Here is a 26098-nt window from a genome sequence, read left to right as displayed (position 1 = left end):
GCTGGAGTAACACAAGGGCAAGAAATGACCAAGGGATTTGGCAACACAGACCATGGAAAGTGAAATTGGATTGCTTGTAGAGGAAGGAATATAAGAAACACATTCTTTCCAGAATCACACAGGATTCTGTGTGATTTGTTCTTTCTGAACAAACCATAAGCAAGATCTTTTTTTTTCCGTATCAGAGAAGTTGCCAAGTACATACCAAAGCCTGGGCATAACTAATTCCTAGACAGATTCAGGCTTTGCAGGTCGGGGGTGGGTTGGTGGTGGGAGGGAGAACAGAGGTAGGAAAGCAGAGACATCAGCACCTTATGGGAGCAAAATGGCACCAATCTCTTTGCTTCAAGATCACCCACATTGCTCACCCACTACTCTTCCCCCACCGGACTTTCTAGTACCTTCCAAGAAGCACTTCACAATAGACAGCATAATGAATTTTTATTATGATTATTTCAATTAAAAAAAATAAGCCCAAAAGTCTCCGGGCAATAAGCTAAAATACAATAAAAAGCAGTATCTTAGTGTTAGCGACATACCTTGCTGGCATGCAGTGACGCAGTAGTGCCTTCAATGCAGGCAAGGCTCTGTAGAAATTTCCACATTATTTCCTACCACTTCCCCTTTTTTCAGAAGTCCCTACTTAAATGAGAGATGAAACTGAGGCACAGAGGTAAAGGAACTAGCCTGAGGTCAGACTGCCAGGAGAATCAGACAGGAACTGAGCCCAGAAAATCCTGACTGTTCTACCCAAAATGCTACCCAGATACAATTCTGTGGCTATTGCCCAGCAGGAGAAGAAAAACAGTGTCTTCTTCTAAGTGACCAGTTAATAACACCCCGTGGGGCAGCAGAAAGTGTCACAGGAAGCGGCCCTGACTTGATGCCTGGCGATCTGGGCCAGAAGCTAGTCAACAGGACTCCCGTAATGTTCCAGGGCCCCTCCTGTCCCCTTGCTTCCAATGCACAGCCCTCACTATAAAATCCAACCCTCCTTGTGGAAAACCAGCTGCACCGCCTCGTTCACATCATTCACGATGTGGGATGCCTCCATGAGCCCCGGGCTGAAGCTGAAGTCCCGGTGCCCGTGGAATGGAGCCTCCTCTGCACCCTGGACAGGCTGGGTAGGCTCTGGACCCTTGGGATTGTACACACCAGTGCACACCAGGATAGAGGCGCAGCTCTGCGTTGCTGAGGGTCGTTGCCTCCACAAGCCACCAGCCCCCTGCTTCTCTGCCCCATCATGCTTCACCATCTGCAGGTACTTGTGGAACAGGTTGGCACCGTAGACATCAGACATAGGATTATCACTGGCAGGGGTAGCCATACCAGAAAAGGAAAGAGAAAAAAAAACCCAGTTCAGTGTTACAAGGTAAAGAGAGCAAAGGACAGCTGTGGAACTGGCGTGTATTTGATACAAGGAAACAAGGGAGTGAGCAGGTATGGAGGAAGAGCAGGGGGAGTCTTGGAAGGGATGAGAAGCTGGAGCAGCACTTACCCAATAGCATAGAGTTTCCGAATGGGGGCCACCCAGCCCCGCCTCTCCGCCTGCTGCCTGATCAGGTCCTCTGCATACTGGTAAGTGAGGACGCTGGGTTTGCCCATCAGGCCTTCGTATTGCAGCTCTTTGCCCGTCATTTTTCGGTAAATGGTTTCCAGGCACAGCAAAAAGGTACCATGGCCAAACCTGTCAGAGAAGAGAGCTCAGCAGTTCAGGCCTCCCCTCACAGGCCCTAAGCAGGACCCTATACCTTTCACTCCAGCACCCTGTTGGTGACAGGTAAGTGAACTTATTTCTAGTAAGAATGACATTACCTATTTTTATGACCTGCTGTTATCTACTAACATTTGTTGAGCACTAGAGATGGCATATCACACTTACCTCTCAGAATAACCCCATGAGAGAGCAGTCATTCTCCTCATTTACAGTGAGAAGACTGAGGCATAAAGACTAAGTAACTTGCCCAACATGGCAGAGCTAGGATTACAACCCAAGCAGTCAAGACTCCACAAACTGAAGTTTAAATTCAGCTTTAAATTTGTGGAGACTACTGGTTGCCATTCTCCCCTTCTTTCTCAGTGTCAATTTGCAGCTTACCATATTGTTACCCGATGTAAAAAGTACTCCCTTGCCTCCACTGCAGCGAGGTGAGCAGCCATGTGAATAAGCTACAGGCAAAGAGTCAATGAAATCAGAAGTGCTGGGCTAAACTATTAGCAAGTGTAAAATTGGGGAGTATAAAATTGTTCCATCCTTCCCCACTCCTTCCTGCTGCCTGGAATGCTGATATGGCGGCTGGAGTTCAGGCAGTCATTTTGGATTATGCTGTGAAGAGCCAAGGATTGCACAGCAGGAAGACAGAGGGAGCCTGTCCCAGATAGGTGGGACTTCCACACAAGCCCTGGACTGCTTACTGCATACTTCTTTAACATGAGAAAGAAAGAAACTTCTATCTTGTTTAAGACACTTTTGTTTTGGGTTTTCATCCCTGGCTGCTAAACCAAATCTTAACAGATACTGTCCAACATATTAAAGTTGTATTTCACAAATCAAAACCACATTGAGATACCACCTCACACCAGTCAGAGTGACTAAAATAACAACTCAGGAAACAACAGATGCTGGCAAGGATGTGGAGAAACAAGAACCCTCTTGCACTGTTGATGGGAATGCAAACTGGTGCAGCCACTAGGGAAAAGTGTGAAGGTTCCTCAAAAAATTAAAAATAGAATTCCCTATGACCTAACAATAGCACTACTAGGAATTTATCCAAAGGATACAGGAGTGCTGGTGCATAGGGGCACATGTTATCCCAATGTTTACAACAACACTTTCAACAATACCCAAAGTATGGAAACAGCCCAAAAGTCCATCAACAGATGAATAAAGAAGATGTGGTATATCCATACAATGGAATACTACTTGGCAATGAGAAAGAATGAAATTTTGCCATTTGCAACCATGTGGATGGAACTAGAGGGTATTATGCTAAGTGAAAGAAGTCAGTCAGAGAAAGACAGATATCATATATTTTCACTCATATGTGGAACTTGAGAAAGTTAACAGAACACCATGGGGGAAGGGAAAGGGAAAAAAAAGTTACAGAGGGAGGCAAACCATAAGAGACTCTTAAATACAGAGAACAAACTGAGCGTTGATGGGGGCTGGGAAAATGGGTGATGGGCATTGAGGAAGGCACTTGTTGGGATGAGCACTGGGTGTTGTATGTAAGCAATGAACCACGGGAATCTACCCCCAAAGCCAAGAGCACACTGTACACTCTGTATGTTAGCTAACTTGACAATAAATTATATATTAAAAAAAAAAGAAAATTTAAAAATAATAATTAAAAAACAAATACACTTGTATTTCAGTGTCACTTATTTATGTGACAAATTTTATTTTCAATTTTTAAATTATTGAATCAAAATTAATCTCGGGGTGCCTGGGTGGCTTAGTCAGTTAAGTGTCCGACTCTTGGTTTCAGCTCAGGTCATTATCTCACAGTTTACAAGTTCAAGCCCTGCGTCGGGCTCTGTACTGACAGTGCAGAACCTGCTTGGGATTCTCTCTCTCCCTCCCTCTCTGCCCCTCCCTTGCACACGCTCTCTTTCAATAAATAAATAAAAACACTTAACAAAAAAAAAAGAAAGAAAATCAATCTCAAATTTAGTTTATAAACTGAAATTTGCCCCTGGCTATTCAGTTCCAGCCTACATAACCAAACCCCTCTCACCTAGTGTCAGCACACACTAACTATAGGAAGAATACTTCAGAAAAAATATCTAACCTCAGCATGCAGAAATATACGTTTTATAAAATATTTATTTATTTTGAGAGAGAAAGAGAAAGCACAAGTGGGGGCAGACAGAGAGAGAATCCTAAGCAGGCTCCATGCTCAGCTCAGAGCCCCGATGCAGGGCTCGATCTCATACTGTGAGATCATGAACTGAGACAAAATCAAGAGTTGGATGCTTAACCAACTGAGCCACACAAGTGCCCCTGCAGAAATATATCTTTTAAAGTAACAAGGGAGGGGCGCCTGGGTGGCTCAGTCGGTTGAGCATCCGACTTCAGCTCAGGTCACGATCTTGCGGTCCGTGAGTTCGAGCCCCGTGTCAGGCGCTGGGCTGATGGCTCAGAGCCTGGAGCCTGTTTCCGATTCTGTGTCTCCCTCTCTCTCTGCCCCTCCCCCGTTCATGTTCTGTCTCTCTCTGTCTCAACAATAAATAAATGTTAAAAAAAAAATTTTTTTTTTTAAATAAAAAAAAAAAAAATAAAGTAACAAGGGAACACTTGTAACACTCATCTCTTTGGAGTTAATGAGTGACATGACTTCAGTCGCATCAAGTGTTGGGCCTGCTGCCCTCTGTTGATGGATCACTCACAGAGAGCACCGGGAATCAGTAAGTAGCAGAGAAAGAAAACTCTAGACTTTGGGCCTGCAGATTAAGAGCAGCCATACAGTACACAATAGCCATAGCTGCACTTCCAGGAAGGCCCTCAAGGGCTAGGAAAAGCGCTGCCTAGACTGTTCTTAGCCTCCAAAAAGGACACGCCAGATGAGGTTTAAACAGCTGAGCAGAGAACATGGCCTGCTCAATATCAATGTGCCTTTGAGAAAGTCACTTACCTACTGGGTCTCAAGCTCTCTGGCCTACACAATCATCAGAATAATTATTGCATGCCCTGCCCTACATCTTAAGGGCAGAAAGAAACAACAAAGAACTTGTGCTACAGGACAATGCAAGGAGCAGCTGTACTGCTGGCCTCAGAAGTCATCTATCATTTGGGCTCCATAGGCAAACACAGCATGTTCTGGGGGAGCCCAGCTGGCTCAGTCGGTGGAGTGCACAACTCTTGGTCTAGGGGTCATGAGCTCAAGCCTCACGTTGGGGATAGCGATTACTTTAAAAAATAAAAAATCTTAAAAAAGGGGTACTTGGGTTGCTCAGTCGGTTAAGTATCCGACTTGATTTTGGCTCAGGTCATGATTTCACAGTTCATGAGTTCAAGCCCCACATCAGGCTCTGGGCTCACAGTGCAGAGCCTGCTAGGGATTCTCTCTCCCTCTCTCTCTCTCCCTCTGAAAATAAAATATATAAACTTAAAAAAAATAAAAATCTTAAAAAAAATAACATGTTTTGTTAAGATTCTGGAGGGCAAAGATCATGCGTTAAAGATCATCTCAACCTATCTTCAATGTTCTGTAAGCTATACTTTTCATTTAATAATTAGAAGTGACCCATTGAAAATCCTCCCAGAAGATTAAGTTTCTGTGACAAATATGGGTTCTGCTCAGGCAGGGGTCTGACCGCCCACAGTACTGACCGCCCAGATGGTAGGAAACTGTCAGCAGGACCACCCAGGCAACAGGTGGCAGTGGCCACCACAGTCAAACCCAGAGACTCTGTCCTCACCTGGGCATCCTGGCTTCAGCCATCCAAAGGAGATCCATGTTGCTGGCCAGGACAGGAAGATGGGGATAGGGGGCTGTTGCCAGACCAGTCCCAGGGTTCCCATTGCTGAGAAGGACATCCATGATCAGCTGCAGGCTGGTCTCCCAGCGGATTGGCTCCCCAAGGAGGAGTACCCCTTTAAAGAGTAAAGGCATGGAGGTGAGAGTTGCAGGGCACTCTGCCTGCCCTCTGTGGCTGGCAGGAGGAAGGCCCTTAGAAGGCCAGCTGATGCCAGCTGGCACCACCCAACCACAAGCTCTTCCTCCGCAGTATACACCCCTGCAAGGGCACAGTTCCCAGAACCAGCCTTCAAAGAGCCACTCACCCATTCACCTAGGTGAACAAAGCCCAGGACCCAGGAAGGCACTTCCTAAGGGCTCCCACTTTCACTTGTATTCGCCAGTACTTCACAGAAGAGGTGAAAACAAAGAAAACCAGCAGCCAAGTCTCAAGCCTGCTTCCTCCGATGGACTAATGCTCTCCTGACCACCTCACTCACAAGTACCTGGCAAAGGGCTCATCTTCCTCAGCCACTTCTCTCTGAGCCCCAGAGGCCTGTAAACCTAACAGCTGGACAGGGGGATCCAGAGTGACACAGACCTGCATTCCAAGTCCCTGTTAATTTTCCTTTGTGAATGTGCGCAAGTTATTTACCTTCTCTAAGCCTCAGCCTTCCCAAGTATGTAATAACAATACCTACTATTGTTTAGGATAAAAATGATGTAATAAAGCACTTAACCCATGCTGGACACACAGCACTTAGCAAATGGTAGCTGCCAATATAAGCTACAAGGCCAGCGACTGAACAAAACCGGTGGTCTCAAGGGGGAAGTACTGCCCCCTAGGGAGGTGTTCTAGAAACTGGAGGGTATATTTTATTTTTTATGTTTATTTATTACTTTTGAGAGAGAGAGAGAGAGAGAGAGAGAGCGCGAGTGGGGGAAGAGCAGAGAGAGAGGGAGACACAGAACCCGAAGCAGGCTCTCCAGGCACAGAGCCCAACATGGGGCTCAAACCCACGAACTGTGAGATCATGACCTGAGCAGAAGTTGGTTTCTTAACTGACTAGGTCACCCAGGCACCCCTGGAGGATGTATTTTAATTGTAATGATCATGGCAAGGGATCATGGGAGGGGGCCAAGAATGCTAGATGCTCAGGACACTCCTACTAAACAATCAAAAACTGGCCCCTATTAACATTTGAGTGTTCCATCTGACATTCACAAAGGTGAAAAACCTATTTATAATTAATTGAGCTTAAGCCCTAATTTAATTCTACATGTAAACATAAAGTATTTTTTGGTAGAGTTTTCATACACACTCATTTTCCAAAAATGCAACTATCATGTAAGTCAAGAAAAGACTGCACTTTAACTTTTCAAAACTTTACCAATAGTTGTTCCCTATTTTGGAAAATCACTTCACCAATGACAATGCTGCCCCTAATTTCTGAGTCACAAATAAAACACACCTATATCACACCTATCACACTTATATCAGGCTGCATTTGTAGCTGTAACATTCATGGTGATTCCATGTTTTGTATTATTATTTCACTACTTTATTATGTCTTCTTGAATAATCATTTACATGTTGAAGTACATATTACCTTACTAAAAAATGTTTGTTTTATCTCTCCCTCTTACAATTAGGGCTTTAGGGGCAGCTAGGTGGTTCAGTCAGTTAAGTGTCTGACTTTGGTTCAGGTCATGATCTCATGGTTCGTGGTCTCAAGCCACGCATTGGGCTCTGCACTGATGGTGCGGAGCCTGCTTGGGATTCTCTCTCTCTCCCTCTCTCTGCCCCTCCCCGACTCACGCACTCTCTCTCAAAATACATACATACATACATACATACATACATACATACATACATAGGGCTTATGTTGAACTAGTTAATTTTTAATATACAGTATTATTCAGTACGTATTCAATTAATATACAGTATCAGTGAACTTCACTGCAGAGTAGTAAAGAGGACATTATGGTATTTTTGTTATACAAGGAAGAACTGGGTTTAATGGAGCTGTGAAACGCTGGTTTAGATAACCTCTGGGGGCCTTTCCATGCTAAGATTTTCTACACTTACAATTTTTCTGGAATACTAAGGCAAGTGACATGGGGAAGGAAAGATTAAAAACAAATGTCTCAGAGGTAGTAAGTGGCAGATCTGAGACTAGAACCCAGACGACCTGACATCCAACACCCCTAGCAACCCTACCAGTCTGTAGGCACAGAGTGGCACTAGGACAGCCTGCAGGGCCAAAAGGAGAAGCACCCAGAGCCATGCCTATCCATCCCAGCAGAGGACCTCATTACCTTCAATGGCAGGGAAGTCGTTCCTTAGAAGGGGCTGCCAAGAGACAAAGAATAGGCCCATTAATGCCACAGTCGCAGTCCACTACCAGACAGCCACACAACCAGTTTCAAGGGGTAGCAGGAGGAAAGACAGACTTTAGACAGATCAAAGACCACCCCCAGGCCTAGTCCAAGCCAAGGAGAAGCCAGATAGGACTGAGGAAGAAAATTTACAAAGAAAAGTAAAGAGAGAAAGAGCAGGGCCACCACAGAACAGTCTGAGGGAACCCACATATGAAAGTCTCCCAGGAGGAAGGGCTAGTCAGCTGTCCTTCTCCAGGACAGGAGGTAAGTTATAAGCCAAGCAAGAGTCTAGAATCAGGTAGCTCAAATGAAGGTAAGCCTATGGAGAAAAGGGAGGCCATCAGGGCATGATGGACCATTTCTCTCAACATGAGATGAGGAGGCAGGAGTCTTCAGTTTACCAATCTCCTGGAGTCCGTTCCTTTTCTAGACTATTAGTCCTGGCACTACTACTAACCAACTATGTGACCTGGGGCAGGTCCCCTCCTCTGCACGGGGCTCAGTCTCTGAGCTGCTCTAAGATCTGTTCCAACTCAGACATTCTAGTTCTCCACATAATTTGCATGGTCCTAGAAGAAAGCTTTCAAAGGCAATGAAGTGCTCTATTCAATCAGAAAGCTCCAGAGAAAGGACTAAGGCTACATAAACAAAAGTTAAGCTTGTTTGTTTATAACTACATTTTTCCATATTTTGACAGTGGTTTGACTTAAACTGTAGGCCATATGACATAGAGTTCACATGAGGAAGGGGGGCCAAAGGCCATCAAGGGCGGGCAGTCATACTCTAAAAGATCAACGAGAGGCTCCGTAACTAGTGATCAGAAGAGATAACAAGTCAAACCAGTGGTTCAAATAAGAGCCAAACCCACAAGGAATATGGACATACTCAGAATTGCTGGTTACTTTTAAAAGCAAGCTGTTTCTCATAAGGACAACTTTCCATAGCAAGCTTCAGTATAAAGTAGCAGCAATGATTAATTTCACAAAGGTTAATGATTCTCCCAAGCAACACTCAAAAAGCCAGTTGGTAAAATATAAAACTCCTCACTGGAAATGCTAAGGCTTTGAAAGGGATTCTCAGCTAATTACAAACGATGCAGAAAGGAAAGCCCTTAGGAGCCAGTTGCTCTTCTGGGCCATCCTTGTGTATCTGGGGAACAAAATCCTTGGCCAGATATGCCTCTCCAAGATGGATAAGATGAAGTTCTTAGTGGGAGGGGTTGCAAGGCTTGTAAGAAGAACCCATGTGGGGAATAAGAGGACAAAACTAAACACGAGACACCCAGGAGCATGCTCATTATTACCGTGGTCTTTGGCCGCCGCTGGAGATCCACCATGTCAAGCACAGGAAAGGCCATTCGCAGCTCATCCACAGTGACCACATTCTCAAAGCCCAGTCTACAGCAAGATTAGGAAAGCAAAGCTGGACACTTCTGGGAGATGCCTCTAAGGTGAGGGGAACCAACACAGTCCCAACCAAACTAGTCCACCCAATCCCCAGACAGGAGTAAACCAGTGAGATCCCAGACACAGCCCCGCAAGGCCCATGGCAATCCTGGAGGACAAGCCATGACTGCACAGGCAGAGCATGTATGCACACCATCACTGAATGCATCGGTGGTCACTGGGCACACTCCGGTGCCAGGTCCTATGCTGGGCACTACCAGGGCACAGAAGCACACAAGAATCTCTGGCCTCAAGCTCACTACATGCCCAGGGCCCATTTAAACCAGCACTCTGTGAACAGTGCTGCCACATGTGTTGAGTTCAAAAGAGGAGACTCCTCAGCGGGCTGGTAGCTGGACAGAGTCTAGAGCAGTCAGACGTGAGCTAACTCTTGAGGAGAAGCCAGATTCAGACAGTTTGGGGAGGCCACGAAGAGTGGAATGCCAGTGCCAACCAACCTCACCTCTCCAAGACCTGCCTCCCATTTTCTTGCCCTCAATTCCCACTTAAAATCTTAACTGGGCATGGTTTCAGATTACTTTCAAAATGAATCTCTCAAAAATGCTTCCATTAGATCACCCTAACAACAACAACACCTGCAATGACTCTCCTGCCCACATAAATAAGTCCGCTGGCCTCTTGCCCTTACTTCTGAGGTTTCCTTTCCGAGACACCACTCTTCCTCTTCTCATTCCCCACCCTGTCCCAATCCAATCTCCTGCTTTGGGGATCCATGTCTTCCCTGCTCTCTTCAGCATCCTTACCTCCTTCCCTGCATGGAAAACCATAACCATCTCCCGTGGCACAGCCACATCCCTCCATGAAGCCACCAGTCATTCCCACTCCCAGATCCTCCCTTCCCAATACCTGTGACTCTCAGAACCTGTACTGCACTCCTTGGTCTTCAATCATGTATCATCTTAAACACTCCTGCATCCTTTCTGGGTGTGCTACTCCTACCTCCTCAAGCATGAACCTTTTTTTTTTTAATTTTTTTCTAACGTTTATTTATTTTTGAGACAGAGACAGAGCATGAACGGGGGAAGGTCAAAGAGAGGGAGACACAGAATCTGAAACAGGCTCCAGGCTCTGAGCTGTCAGCACAGAGCCCGACGTGGGGCTCGAACTCACGGACCGCGAGATCATGACCCAAGCCGAAGTCAGCCATTTAACCGACTGAGCCACCCAGGCGCCCCAAGCATGAACCTTTTGAGAAAGACACAGCCCCATGTGCTTCTCTTGGTCTCCCTGCCCCTGCAGAGCACACAGCACAGGGCTGGTACAGAGGAAGTGCTCAACACAGGTTCACAAAATGAGCAAATGAATAAGCTGCTTGAGTACAGGGACCAAGTCTTCTGCCTCTTGAGTGTACACACACCCAAAAGGTTCACTGTAGATATTAGTTGATAAGTTGATTGAGCACCCCAAAGAACAACGCTAGAGCAGTCGTTCCCAAACCTAATTAGTTTTCTCTTTTAACATACAGATTGCTGATTTTTAATCTCAGACCTAGTAAACCAAGAATCTATATATGTATTTTTTAAGTTTATTTATTTTTGAGAGAAAGAAAGCATGAGCAGGGGAGGGGCAGAGAGAGAGAGGGAAGGGAGACACAGAATCCGAGAAGCAGGCTCCAGGCTCTGAGCTGTCAGCATACAGCCTGATGCGGGGCTTGAACCCATAAACTGTGAGATCATGACCTGAGCCAAAATCAGGCACTTAACCAAGTGAGCCACCCATGTGCCCCCAAGAACCTGTATTTTAAGCTCCCCAGTAGATTCCAATTCAGTGGGCTGGCTTTTGGAAACTATCAGGAACCAGGACCAGCCATACCTGGGAGCCATCCTCCCTCCCTCCAGAGCCTACCACATATCCCATAAGCTCTGGCACCATGCAGTCAGAACACCTCACTATGGTCCCCCCTCAGCCATGGAAGGAAAACTCCAGTCCTGTCCTCTCCTCTTCAGCCAGAGCAAGAATCACCAAAAGGATACATTCGGGCATTTTCCACCAGGGGCCCCTGCCCAGACACCAGCATCCGCTTGTTGTGATATTGGGAGAAGAGCTTCATGGGGCTGTGAGAGAGAATGACTTGGTCTGGCTCCACCTGTACAGACAGCCAAAAACAGAGGACAGCAGAGGTGACACAACAGTTGAAAATAATGGGGAGATAGGTGGCTTCTTTCACTTAGAAAGGAAAAAAATCTGTGCAGAAAAAAGGTGGGGGCAGCCTTTTCTGGCACCCGGACACTTCTAGACACTACCCAAACAGGTGTGAAAAGAACCTACTTTGGCTCTTGCCACAAAAAACAAACAAGCAGGAAATGCCATTAGTCGTGGGTTCTGACCACTCACCAAACCTGTTCTCAGTTCCTCCAACTGGAGACCACAGGGTTTATGTGCATGTTCTTTGTCATTGTCACAGAAATATGCCTCTGACTTTGACTTTCTGTTTTCAGTTCTACTTAAAGACTTAACTTTTTAACATTTATATAATACAAACTCCAACAATGCAGCCAATATTCACAATGTTTTTGGAACCCTCCCTGGAAGGCACAGAAGGGAACCAGTTGTACTCTTTTGCTCTGCATTCACCCCCAAGCAATGTTGAACCCAGTCGATCAGCCACTTTATTTATTCTTTTGGTTCCAAAGGGCTGTTTCCAAAAACTAAATCCACCCTTAACAAAGAAGGATGTGTCAATGTTGATATACCAAGTGGAGCTCCAAATGGGCAAAAAGGGACTGCTTTTGGGGGACAGTGTTCATTCAGTTGTGTACAACTTATTTATGAGACACAAGAGTGCCACCTGGTATACAGAGATTTAGGAAAATGTGACCCTTGCTTTCCAGGGGCTGACAATCCAAAACAGACAATCCTGGTGCCTAGAAAAGAAACAGATACAAAGACAGCAGACTGAAACTATCTAATCCATGGGCAGGATTTTTGTGCTCAACGCATAATGATATGTAAAAAAATGCCCATGCTGATGAGGCTCTACTCATGAGTCTAAGCTTGAACTTCAAGTTATTTTCTAGTACTGACCCAACTGGCCATGCCCGAGGGCTATGCAACACTGCCCGAACCCAGGAAAGGCAGCTTAGAGTTGGAAGGGGGGTGCCACCAGAACCACGTCTTTGGGCTTCCATGTCTCCACCTGCCTCACCTTGAACCCCAGCAGGGCTGACAGCTCCTGGGCTTTGCTCTGTTGTAAGATGTTCCCAGCATTCGTGACAAAGACCACGGGCACCCGCAGCTGCCCATGAGAGTTCACCAGCCTACGGAATGCTTCCAGAGCAGCAGGGATCACTCTGTGACCCCGCACCAGCACTCCATCGATGTCGAACAGGAACCCAAAAGTGGGCGCGCTCTGCACAGTGGAAAGAGAATCACCACAGCGTGAGTCAAGAGGCAAAGGGGAAGAAGGAAAAGACCCTTACAAAGTGGTGTGCCTCATTATCCCCAGGTCACCTAGAGCTTTGAATAGAAAATGAGGAGATGGAGGGCGCCTGGGTGGCTCAATTGGTTAAGCATCTGACTTCAGCTCAGGTCATAATCTTGTGGTTTGTGAGTTCGAGCCCTGTGTCGGGCTCTGTGCTGACAGCTCAGAGCCTGGAGCTGCTTCAGATTCTGTGTCTCCCTCTCTCTGCCCCTTGCCTGCTCATGCTCTGTCTCTATCAAAAATAAATAAACATTAAAAAAAAAAAGAAAGAAAAAGAAAATGAGGACATGGGATTTCTGATAAGGCAAATCCATCTATAAAAATGAATTAGTCCCTTGTCATGTATTTTTAAGGATATAAGTATTTGGTTAAAACTATCTTTACATAATTAATATAAAATAATTTTTAAGTGGAAAATACAGAAATTCAAAAACATTCCAGCACTTTAACATAACCAATCTCATCTCTTTGTTTTCTCCCATCCAAGTACTAACCAGGCCTGACCCTGCTTAGCTTCTGATTTCAGATGAGATTGGGTGTGTTCAGGGTGGTATGACCATAGACTCTTCTTTTTCTATTCTTATGCTTATCACATAGCTACAACTACACTTTATATGTTCGATTTTACATCCTGTTCTTCTTGCTTGACATTCAAATATTTTTATCTGTTACAACAGCCTTCATAATCATCTTTTACAATTTTATTACAACACACACGAAGTTAAAAAAAAAAAAACAATTCAACTGCTACAGATGATATAAAAAATTTCTCAAGTTTCTTGTCTCCTTCTTCCACTTAGTGTTGTTTCCTATCTTGTATGTTTCCAGGAACTTTTTATAAATCTATAGTAATAACTTCTTATCTGTTAACTAACACACAATGGCATTATATTTTCTTTTCTTTTCCTTCTGACCTTTTTTTTTTTTAGATACCTTTTGGTATCTCTTATTTATCTTTCCATATCAATATACATAGTTCTATCTCCTAAACATCATTTCTAGCTACATAATTCTCAGTGAATACTCCACTAACATTATATTTCCCCCTATTTTGAATACTTACATTTTCCTACATTTTTGCTACTATGAATAATGTTATAAAGAACTTCTTCATGATTACTGGTTTTTCCTTAAGCTAGATTCATAAAAGCAGGAGTAATAAGTCAAGAGTGCAGGGGCACCTGGGTGGCCCAGTCGGTTAAGTGTCTGACTCTTGATTTCAGCTCAGGTCATGATCTCGCAGTCTGTGGGATCAAGCCCCACGCTGGGGCATGGAGCCTACTTGGGATCCTCTCTCTCTCTGCCTCTCCCCTGCTTGTGTTCTCTCTCAAAATAAATAAATACACTTAAAAAAAAAAAAAAAGTCAAGAGTGCAAACATTTTGGGACTCCTGGGTGGCTCAGTCAATTGAGTGACTGACTTTGGCTCAGGTCATAATCTCACAGTTCATGAGTTCAAGCCCCCACATCAGGCTTCTTGTCAGTACAGAGCTTGCTTCAGATCCTCTGTCCCCATCTCTGTCCCCTCCCCCCTCTAAAAAATAAATAAACATTTAAAAATAAAATAAAATCATCTTAAAAAAAAAAAAGAGTACAAACATTTTAATGATGTGTAACCTATTGACAAACGTTTTCTAAAAACATGTATCAGGGCACCTGGATGGCTCAGTTGGTTAAGCGTCCAACTTCAGCCCAGGTCATGATCTCTCACGGTTCATGAGTTTGAGCCCCACATTGGGCTCTGCACTGACAGCTTAGAGTCTGGAGCCTGCTTTGGATTCTCTGTCTCCTTCTCTCTCTCTGCCCCTCCCCTACTTGTGCGCTCACTCACATGCGCTCTCTCATTCTCTCTCAAAAATAAATAAATACTAAAATAAAATTAAAATGGGGCACCTGGGTGGCTCAGTCGGTTCAGCATCGGCCTTCAGCTCAAGTCATGATATCACACACAGTTCATGGGTTCAAGTCCCGCATCAGGCTCTCCTTGCTTCGGATCCTCTATGTCCCCCTCTCTCTGCCCCTCCCTTGCTCATTCTCTCTTTCTCTCTCTCTCTCAAAATAAATAAACAAACTTAAAGCTTAAAGTAAAAAAATAAAAACATGTGTCAACTTACACGGCCACTGGTAATGAATGCACTTTATGCTTGCCGATAATAATTTTCATATGTATCAAAGAGTTTGTTAATTATCAAAGGTCCTGTTAATTTAAAAGCTTAAAAATAATGGTATCTCTCTCAATATGTATTTCTTGGAACTTATAAAGTTGAACATTGTCCTTAAGTTTATTTATTTTTTTTTTAGTAATCTCTACACCTAACATAGGGCTACAACACATAACCCTGAGATAGAGTCACATGCTCCTCCTACTGAGCAATCAGGCACTCTGAACGTTGTCCTTTTTTTTAAAAAAAATCATTCTTTGGACGCCTGGCTGGCTCAGTTGGTGGAGCATGTGACTCTTGACCTTCGGGTCTTGACTCCAAGCCCCACGTTGAGGAAAGAGATTACTTAAATTAAAAAAAATTGTTTAAGGGGCACCTGGGTGGCTCAGTCAGTTAAGTGTCCAACTCTCAATTTCGGCACAGGTCATGATCTCAAAGTCGTGGGATCAAGCCCTGCAGAGGGTTCTGCACTGACAGCGCGGAGCCTGCTTGGGATTCTCCCTCTCCCTCTCGCTCTGCCCCTTCCTCCCTCTCTCTCTCTCTCAAAAATAAACATTAAAATAAAAGGATAGGATATTAAGTTATATTAAGGAATTACTAATGTTGTTAGGTATGACAGCATTGTAGTTATGTTTAAAATGTCATTTTCTTAGACGTACACACAGAAGAATCTGAGGGTAAAGTGATAAGAAATCAGCAATTCATTTTAAAATCTTACAGCTGGAAAAAACAAAAAATCAAAAAATAAAAGCTTAACACTGGAAAAAAAGAGAGAGGAAGAACATAAACAAAGCAAGTGTGGCAAACTGTCATTAACTGCTAAATCTGGGAGATGGTTATATGGGTTCATATTATTGGTTTTGGATTTTTGAAAACTTACATAGTTAAAAAAAAATAAAATGTCTCATTTGTGCTGATGGCTACAAAATTTAACCATACATAGTTTTAATGCCCATATCCTAAATAGTCACAAAAGTTGCTCTCTTAGAAATAAGAATCCACAGACCCTGCTACCGAAAACCTTTTTCAGGACAATTTAGCAATGTCTTTAAGGCTCCCTCATCTCTAACTATATAAATGAGTAATCATACACCTCCAACCCTTAGATGAATGTATACAGAGAAACCAAGCACTCAGTAACAAGAAAGTGAAGGTACAATTGTAACAAATGTGCCACATTAACACCCAGATATTAGTAACACAGGAAACTGGGGGAAGGGGGAATATATATAGGATTCCTCTACAGTTTCTGTTCAATTTTTCTGTAAACCTAAAACTTTTCTAAAAAATAAAGTTTATTAAGTTCTTTAAACGAAGTTATCTATATAGAAAGAGACCTTCTCCTTTCTTTTTTTTTTTTTTTTTTCATTTTTCTTTTCATTCCCTTCTGTATCTGTGTTCTGATTTTTCTTCTGCTATCACTTATTTTGTTATCTTTTGTTTTTAACTAGTCCTGGGTATTAGGCCAAATCCTAAAGTTCTTATCTTGTGGCACTGATAAAATGTATGGTTTAGGTTTGGGTTTCATTTTTAATGTTTATTTTTGAGAGAGAGACAGACAGACAGACAGACAGAGAAAGGGGAGGGGCATGGAATCCTGAATCTGAGCTGTCAGAGTCTGATGCAGGACTCAAACTCACCGGCCGCAAGATCATGACCTAAGCCGAAGTCAAGACACTTAACCAACTGAGCTACCCAGGTGCCCCAAAATGTGTGGTTTTAAGATTAGTTTGAAGTGGGGCGCCTGGGTGGCGCAGTCGGTTGAGCGTCCGACTTCAGCCAGGTCACGATCTCGCGGTCCGTGAGTTCGAGCCCCGCATCAGGCTCTGGGCTGATGGCTCGGAGCCTGGAGCCTGTTTCCAATTCTGTGTCTCCCTCTCTCTCTGCCCCTCCCCCGTTCATGCTCTGTCTCTCTCTGTCCCAAAAATAAATAAACGTTGAAAAAAAAAAAAAAAAAAAAGATTAGTTTGAAGTGAAGGGACTACTAAGATGTTCCTTTGTATTTTTGCTTCTAACCTGGAATTGGTTTGGTATGTTTTCAACAACAGCATTAGAACTGTCTACTTTACTGTCTACTCCAATCACTTCCACATTTAAGAGAACTTACTATCTGCCAGTCATTGTGCAAAGTACCCTACATATATCAGAGAAAATACCCTACAGATATTCTTACAAAAACACTGCATGGTAAGTAATATCCTCAATACATAGATGGAGAAATTGAAGCTTAGGAAGCTAAGTAATTTGCCTTAAGTCATTTAGTAAACAGTACAGGCAGGCTTCAATTCTAAAGCTAGTACTCTGAAATGCTGACACTACATGCCTTTCTTCCCTTTTTCTACTCTACCAGAAAGTCACTTGGAAATATCACCTGCAAAGACGCTAGAGTCAATACAATCGTTATAAGACAAAAAGTCCTTTTACCAAAATAGTCTCATTCCATGCTTCCAGCATGGCCACTTTTAGCTCTGTGGCACTAGTCAAGTCACTTAACTTCTTTGAATCTTAGCTGCTCCATATGCAAAAATGAGAACAGTGATAACACAGCTGTTAGGAGCTAGGACTCTGGCACCATACTGCCCTGGATTCCGGATTCTACCACTTACCAGCTGTACACCCTTGGGAAAGTTGCTTAACCTCTCTGTGCTTCAGTCCCCCCATCTGTAAAATGGAATAACGGTACTTACTTCATTGAGTTGTCATAAAAATTGTATATATTAGTAATTGTGAAGTGTGTGGCACAAAGTGCTGTTTTTAAAAATAAGTATTTAAAATTATCAAAGGGTTACCATGAAAGCACTACATAAATGTATAACATTATCATCATTACACACAGAAATTGTGATTTTAGAAAACGAAGTGATCCTCTTAAAAAAAAAAAAAAAAAAGACAAATGGCCCAGGGGGAAGTGAGGGTGACAGATCTGACTACCTGCCTTATTAGGGTCCTGGCACAGTTGTCCACCAGCTGTTTGACCTTACAAAGAAAAGTACTTAAAAACTTGACTCCAAGCTTCAGCTTCCTTACTACAGGGTTATATCTACCTCCAAAGTTGTGGAATTATCACTTAAGCACCGGGACAAATTGGGGACCCTGCACCAGTTCTCTTCCTCTAGCCCCTCAGAGCTTCCCCTACATTCTGCATGTAACAGAGGCTCATTATAAGCATGGCCCACAAGCGAATGGAACCAAAGTAAAAAAGTCGCACAAAACCCACATTTATCTCTGGGCTGTCCGTTTATATAGGCGCGGATCCCAGAGGGGAGTCTATCGCAAGTCCCCAAATCTCTTTCAAATGTAGCTGAAATATCAAAACCGAAAGATTCTCATCCTGAAAAATCACAGAGGAAATGCAAGAATCACACTCTGACCAGGAAAACAGAAACACAGAAATTGCGGAGTAACTTTGGAGACGAAAGCAGCGAACGGCCAAGAAACAATCCTGGTGCGACTTTTGGGTTTGTTTTGTTCATTCTCTAGCTGGAGTAACTTTTCTTTCAGGCCGAAGGCACGGCAAATCCCCTGACTGAGGGGGAGGCGGGACACGCCAGGGACACTCGTGCTCTGGGAAAGAACGAAGCGCACCGAGGTCAGTGGCCTAGTAAAAGCCATTTCCCAGGAGGCCGGGGATGCCGGAGTGGCCCGGCCCCTCCCTCCCTCCCGGCGGCTCCGGCCCCATCCCCAGCCCTGAGGACCTGCTCGGTGGGAACCTGGACTTTCTCACCTGTGCGGAGTCCGCGGCGTAACCTCTTCTGGGGCAGCGGCCCCGGAGTCCCGCCGCCGCGCGCGCCGCCCCCCACCAGAGCCCCGGCACCGCACCGACCGCCCCCAGGCTGCGGAGCACAGCCATCCGGCCGCCCGTCGCGCGCACGTGCAGACAGTCGCCACGGCCCGCGGCCGTCCCCGCCCACGTCCCCGCTGCGCAGCCAATCAGCGGCCGGGGAGCTCTCGGGCCGATCGGTGCCCGAGACATCTCGGGAGTTGTAGTCTCGTGTCCGTGTCTGGAAGCCCGGTGAGGCGCGAGCCAGTTGGGGCTAGGGGTGTGACTGAGTTCTGAGTCAAGCTGGGCACTGGGTTGAGCACGAGCGGGGCGGGGCAGGCCAGGGGCAGCGGCAGGAACAGGGGCCGGGACTCAACCAGGTGCAGAAAGTTCTTGCCCGGCGGGCCGTGGTGGGGGTTCCGTTGGAGCGAAGAGGCGCAGGCCAAGTCTGGCCCTTAGTAGACGGACACTTGGGGTGACAAGCCAGTATGCACGGCCTATGTACCTGCGGACTTCCTGGAACATGCGTTTCAGACTGAAGTCCCAGCTCCCTCAACCTTCGGTGACTTTATGAGAGAAAAGAAACTGTGTGGAGGGAATCAATCCTTATTTGCAAGGGGGAGGGAGAGGCAAAGTTTTCTTTTGATGTTCAAGTTCCCTGAACACCAATCAAGGAATTCTTGTAGGATACCAATTATTCATTCTTGTAGTCTTTCAGTAAATATTCGCTATGGTCCTCCTTCCTGCCCGGCTGTGTGCTAATTCCTGGGGAGACTATATGCATAAATAATCCTGCAAACTTACACTTTGTAGGGAGGTTGAATCAGGACTAGAATACAAGGGAGAAAATAACTGTCCCAAAAGAGGGTCAGATAACTAAGAACACCTTTGCTTTTGAGCACGGCTGTTTGTACCATTTGAAATGTGTAAGATGCCCCCTTTTAGACCTTTGATCTGTCCCCTGGGTCTAGTTACACCAAGAATGGCTGAGTCCACAATATATTTAGCATTAGGTAAGAGGAAACAAGGGGGGCGTCGGGGATGGACAGAGACTGTGCTAACTCAGAGATTAGTTAGCAATATCCTCTGATCTTCAACTTTGAAGGCCAAGATCTTAATTTTGTCAGTTCAGGTGCAACTGAGCAGGATCTGGCAGACTGATTCACATTAACTAAACCTATCATAGCCCAACTCATAAACTCTGCCAGGGTATGTGGCTTTCCAAGATTGAAATGTTCCTAATCTCTTCCTGCTATCAAACTACCTAGAAACTGCTTTAGCAGGTACAAGATTTCTTGGTGTAATGATTTTAAAATATGTCCACAATTTATTTGACAATCCTCTTCTAAAAAGGTGTTTATTCCCCTCCTATTGAGTATGGGCTGGACTTAATGCATATTTTTTTTTTAATTTTTTAACGTTTATTCATTTTTTGATAGAGACAGAGCATGAGTGGGGGAGGAGAAGAGAGAGGAAGACACAGAATCCGAAGCAGGCTCCAGGCTCTGAACTGACAGCACAGAGCCCTACTCGGGGCTCAAACTCACAGAGTGTGAGATCATGACCTGAGCTGAAGTCGGACACTTAGCTGACTGAGCCACCCAGGTGCCCCGGACTTAATGCATATTTAATAAATAAAATGAAGCATGCATAAATATAAGTAATTAATAAATAAATAAATTTTAAACATGAAGTAGAAGTAACACTGTGAAGTAACACTGTGATTGCCAAGGCTAGGCCCTAAAAGATACTGTGGCTTTTCTACCTTGTTCTTGTTTGGCTCATTCATTCTAAGGAAGTCAAATACACTTAAAGACACTCAAGCCAACTCTCTGGAAAGGCCCACAGGATAAAAACCTGAAGCCCCCCCACCAATAGTCATGTGAAGAAAGCCATCTTTCAGGCAGGTCCTCCAACCCTCATGGACATCTTGGCCAAAACCTCATGAACAACTGTAAGACAAAACTACCCAGCCAAGTCACTCTTGAATTTCTAACCCTCAAAAACTAGGAAATAATAAGTGTTTGTTGTTTAAGCCAGTAAGTTTGGGGGTAATTTATTGCACAGCGAGAGGTAACTAATACACTTGATGATCACAATTATATCATAATCACTGCTATTCCATCTCCAGAGGTTTTGCAACCTGAGTCACTGTGTTCTGTATCTGGATCTGCTTTGCTTTCCATCTTCCCCACCTGTGCACTGAACTCCATGAAACTTGAGCCATCCCTGGCAGGAATCAGAAGTAGCCTGGTTTGTTTCAGGAAAGGTGACAGAACACGTATATCTGGGAGGTTCCGATATGGCTATTGTAATTAATACTCTCTGGGTATTTATGTATGTGCGTGTGTGTTTAAATATTGGTAAGTCTTCCTTATATTCTCTAGGAGTTCGTAAGCCAGAAACGATTAAGAAACATCCTTGAGAGCAAGGTGCCTCTCTGATTCACCTTTGTCTTCCTCATAGGTCATATTGTGGTAACTTGCACTTGATGGGTGCTCAATTAATATTAGTAGGCAAATGAATGAATATCCATACTCCTGCTGTCCCTATAAACTTGGTCACATATATTTGTATGTACACCTGAGTGCATAAGCCTGCTCATATCTACGCACATACTTTGTGTTAGTTAGGACTAGGATTGGCTATAAGTAACAGAAACCTCCAAAGAGTAGGGCTTAAATAAAGTAGAAATTTGTTTCTTTCATAGAAACTAAGTTGGGAAAGAACAGTGAGGCTTGGTATTGTGACTCCATCAACTGATTAGCTACCCAGGCTCCTGTTTTGCTCCTTTACTGTCTTCACTGCACAGCTTCCACTTCATGGTCCAAGATAACTGCTCAAACCCAGATATTATGTTCATATGCCAGGCATCAGGAAAAAAGAGACAAAAAAGGGTATGCCATCTCCCTACAGGTACAATTTCCAGAAGTCTTACATAGGTATACCTCATTCTACTGCACTTCACAGATAATACATTTTATAAAATGTTTATTTATTTATTTTGAGAGAGAAAGAGCATAAACGAGGAAGGGGCAGAGAGAGAGAGAGAGGGAGAGAGAGGATCCCAAGCTCTGTGCTGACAGCACAGAGCCTGACGCAACACTTGATCCCACGACTGCAAGATCATGACCTGAGCCAATATCAAGAGTCAGACACAACCACCTGAGCCACCCAGGTGCCCCCAGATAATGCATTTTCTGCAGATTGAAGGTTTGTGGGCACCCTGCTTGAGCAAGTCTATCAGTGCCATTTTTACAACAGCGTTTGCTCACATCATGTCTCTGCATCACATTTTGGTAATTCTTGCAATGTTTCAAAATTTTTCATATTATTATATTGTTATGGTGATCTGTGATAAGTGATTATGACTTGCTGAAACCTCAGATGATAGTGAGCATTTTTAGCAATAAAGTATTTTTTAAATTATGGTATATCAGGGGTTTTTCTTTAGGCATAGTGCTACTGCACACTTAGTAGACTACAGTATAGTATAAACCTAACTTTAAATGCACTGGAAACCAAAAAATTTACTTGACGTGCTTTATTGTGATATTCACTTTGTTTCAGTGGTTTGGAACAGAACTCACAATACATCCCAGGTGTGCCACATCTGCTTATACCTCACTGGCCAAAACTTAATCACATGGCCACACCTAGTGTCAAAGAAAGTTGGAAAATGTAGCCTTGTACCTGGTTAAAAATAGGGGTGTCCTTTTCCACATAAAAAGAGAATAAAGGGAGGTGCTTCAGTGGCTCAGGACCTGTATGAGCTTTCCTGGCACCAGTGCTGCAGCTGGTCACCAACCTGGTGACCCAGTCTCAGATGAATTATGTGACCCTAATTTGTAGCCAGGTGATATTTACAGAAAAACTTCAGGGGCGGGGCACCTGGGTGGCTCAGTCCGTTGAGTGCCCGACTTCAGCTCAAGTCATGATCTCACGGGTTGTGGGTTCGAGCCCCATGTCAGGCTCTGTGCTGACAGCTCAGAGCCTGGAGCCTGCTTTGGATTCTATGTCTCCCTCTCTCTCTGCCCCTTTCCCACTCACACTCTATCTCTTTCTCTCAAAAATAAATAAACATTGAAAAAAATTTTTAAAAAGAAAAAAGAAAAACTTTAGGGGCACCTGTGTGGCTCAGTCAGTTAAGCATCCTACTTCGGCTCAGGTAATGATTTCATGCTTTGTGAGTTCAAGCCCCACACTGGGCTCACTGCTGTCAGTGCAGAGCCTGTTTCAGATCCTCTGTCCCCCTCTCTCTCTGCCCCTTCCCTGCTTGTGCGCTCTCTCTCAAAAATAAATAAACATTAATATAAATAAACAAATTAAAGAAAAACTTGAAACCCCCCAGGCTAAAGTACTTTATCCTTGAGTGCACTCCTCCAGACCTTTGCCCTCCTTACCCCTGGCTGCAGAGAGGGTGGAGGGGTGACTTTCTGACACTTTGTCCCATCTGTAGAAGAAAATGAAGAACTCACGGAGCCATCAGTCCACACTGATGGGTTCTCCTCACAGCCCCATGCTCCTGCTCAGATGCTCCTTGTCCCCAGCACTGCCAGTGTTTCATGCCTTTGCCATGTGCTCTGTTCCCTTTCCTGTTCTCTCCCAGTCACTCACCACCTGCTCCAGGGCACTCCAGCCGGAGAAGCTTGTTGACCCAGAGTGTGTGTAAGCTGTCCTGAATACCAAGCCGGATCTTGCTCCAAGAGCAGGCTATGAGGAAAGGGCTCCTCAGAGACTCAGGATATAAGCGGGCAGCTCAGCTTGGCACACCAACCTTGTTCCCCCTGCCACACCTGTGCTCTGTCCAACATGTCCATGTGAAATGCAAGCTGATTTCTGAGGTGGGGATGGCAATTAAATGGAAAGGAGAGGGGTAAACGAAAGAAGGGGGAAACTGGAGAGGAAGAGTAGAGAGAAAAGCAAGAGACAAGACTGATGAAGAAAATGCTAAAAATCCTACACACAGAAGAGTGAAGGAAGAGGAAAAAAACAACAGAACGGAGAATCCTAAACATCTTGGAAGCATGTGATTCCAAGTGAACCCTTGGGCTGGATTCTCAATAGCCCCAGGGGTCTACCACCCCCTGCTCAAAGCCTGTGGCCCTTCCTCTGACTTCCTGCTACCTGCCCTTCCTGAGCTCTTTTTGTCTTTTTTTTGTTTTTTTAATTTTTAGACTAGTCAAGTAAAGCAGTGGAAGTAGAGAAGGAACAAAGAAATTTGTAACTGGCTGTGATCAATTAATTGTAAAACCACTGTACCCAGACCAGCCCCTCTTAGGCATTTTCAGCTCCTCAGACCTTCCCTGGACTGGATCCCCAGGCTGCCCTGTACTTCTGGGTCAGGGCAGCACCAGGCCGCTCCAAATATAGTTAGTTCATTGTTCATTCCCTCCTTTGAGGAGCCCTAAGGGGAACATTTACCCACTGCAGCTCAGCCCTCACACTCTTCTGCCACTGGCCCTCAGGGAGCCTCTGAGGAGAACCCACAGGGCCCCATCCTGCAAGCTCCATCCTGACTGACTAGCACACAGGTGTTCCATTCCTGTGAGCTCCAAGCTAGGGCTCAGGGTGAATGGGGCCGGGAGGAGTCTGACTGCCCTCCAAAGCCCAGGCTCTTGAGTAGCTGAGCAAATGGAGGAGCTGCCCCTCTCCAAGCCCCGACTCGGTGTGATCCTCACCTGGTTGCTGCCCCTGCATCTTCAGCCCTGCACAAGTCACACAATGCCTAGACTGGCTGCTCTTCACTGGAATGCAAAGACCTAGGGGCACTGTCTATGAAACAGCCCTATGGGAAGAATCACACCTATGTCTTATCAACACTCTAAGTGTCTGGGGTTCCTGGATGGCTCAGTCAGTGAAGCACATGACTCTTGATCTCGAGGTAGTGAATTCGAGTCCTACATTGGGTATAGAGATAACTTAAAAAAAATTCTAAGTCCAATTGTCAATTTACAGGAAATATGCAGGCCAGAGGAACATGTTAAAGAATACTCCTGGGCTCATTTCCTTCCATGGACACCACTTGGTAACACCCACATCAGTATAAATAGCCCAGAAAACAACCAAAGACTGGCAGAATATACACGCCAGAGCTAAATATAAAGAAGCCATATCGAAGAGGGTAAGAAGGGTGGAAATGTGGTCAGGAGCTAAATGGACCCAGGGACTGTCTGCATTTGAGAGGGACACAACAGGCACAGAGAAGAGAGAGTGTCAGATCCCCAACTGGGCACCACAGGCATGGGGAGACATGCACAAGGAAGATGAATCTCCAAAACATTTGGCTTTCAAAACTAGAGGGGCCCAACAATCAGGAGGGCTTAACACCTGAACTTTAAAAATGAGTTGGCTCAGCTCTGGGAGAGCCAAGAGGGTAGAGTCTCCACCCTTAAGAGACAGCATAACGAACAGCCCCATTGAGATACAGCATAGAATCAGTAGTTTGAAAAATGCCTGGAGTATATGGGAAGTTATATTTACTAATCTCAGAGTGTGTGATGGAGGAGCAGGGATCACTGGGAGACCTTTCCAAGAACAAAAGAGCTGGCAGGCACCATTTCTTTCCCCCCACCTCAGCCAAGAGGCACAGACACCCACAGGAACTGGTGCAGTGGCAACATTCTCCACCTAACTTGCTAACTGTATGCCCTGCCCCTGTGCTCTTCTGCAGACCCACTCCTCCAACCTGGCCTCGGCAGGAATTTTCCCCAGTGGCTACAGGTTCCCCCTGGCAGCTGGTTGGCTAGGACCTTGCTGGCACCATGTGGCCCATCCCTGCATTCTCCTATGGAACTGTCTCCTCCAACATGCCCTTGGTAAGAGTCGATCCAAACCTGCACCACAAGCCTGGCAGTGTGTGAGCAGCCCCAAAAGGAGCCAGCACCACCCTCAAAATGACTACTACCCCAGGGAGAGGGGAAGAAAATGACACACACCAGTTTAACTGCAGCCCCAGTAGTGGAATGGGGGAAAACATCTGGTCTGACTGCAGGCCATGTCCACCATGGAAAGTTTCTCAGAGGATAACACAGGGAGAACACCCAGAAGCTCTGGAAAACACCTAATGTAACTCAACTCAAACCCGAAGTGGTCCCATACTGGCCCACTAACAACACAGGGACCAAACCCTACTCACAACAGGCAATGCAGTTGACTAGACTGACGGCAAAAGTGGCTTAGCCACAACAGCAGGGCACACACAACACACATAGGAGAACATACCCACAGCACAGCCCTGAAGCACCAGGTTCTAGTGAACAGGGGACACTGCACTGCAGAGCACTATAGGACCTCTTCTTCACAAGGCCACTACTTTCAAGAGTAGGAGACATAGCTGACTTTCCTAACACATAGAAATGACAGAGTTACACAAAATGAGGAAACAGAGTAATATGCCCCAAAGGAAAGAACGGGACAAAATCACAGCAACAGAACAAAACGAAACAG

General features: G+C 45.0%; 1 protein-coding gene across 1 annotated transcript; it reads right to left on the bottom strand.

Moving 5' to 3' along the window:
• Window positions 1-424: 424 nt before the first annotated feature.
• HDHD5 (haloacid dehalogenase like hydrolase domain containing 5) lies at window positions 425-18877 on the bottom strand. The gene is made up of 8 exons (XM_045462939.1): window positions 18614-18877; window positions 12453-12656; window positions 11281-11393; window positions 9145-9238; window positions 7779-7812; window positions 5422-5596; window positions 1499-1687; window positions 425-1310 (listed from the first exon to the last, which is right to left on the bottom strand). The coding sequence occupies exons 1-8, from the start codon at window positions 18860-18862 to the stop codon at window positions 977-979; spliced, it is 1392 nt and encodes a 463-aa protein (XP_045318895.1). The 5' UTR covers window positions 18863-18877; the 3' UTR covers window positions 425-976.
• Between the last annotated feature and the right edge of the window lie 7221 nt (window positions 18878-26098).

Source organism: Leopardus geoffroyi, chromosome B4 (genome assembly GCF_018350155.1).
Source record: "Leopardus geoffroyi isolate Oge1 chromosome B4, O.geoffroyi_Oge1_pat1.0, whole genome shotgun sequence".
NCBI lineage: Eukaryota > Metazoa > Chordata > Mammalia > Carnivora > Felidae > Leopardus > Leopardus geoffroyi.
The sequence above is the reverse complement of the archived record's forward strand: the minus strand, read 5'-3'. Positions and strand labels throughout refer to the sequence as shown.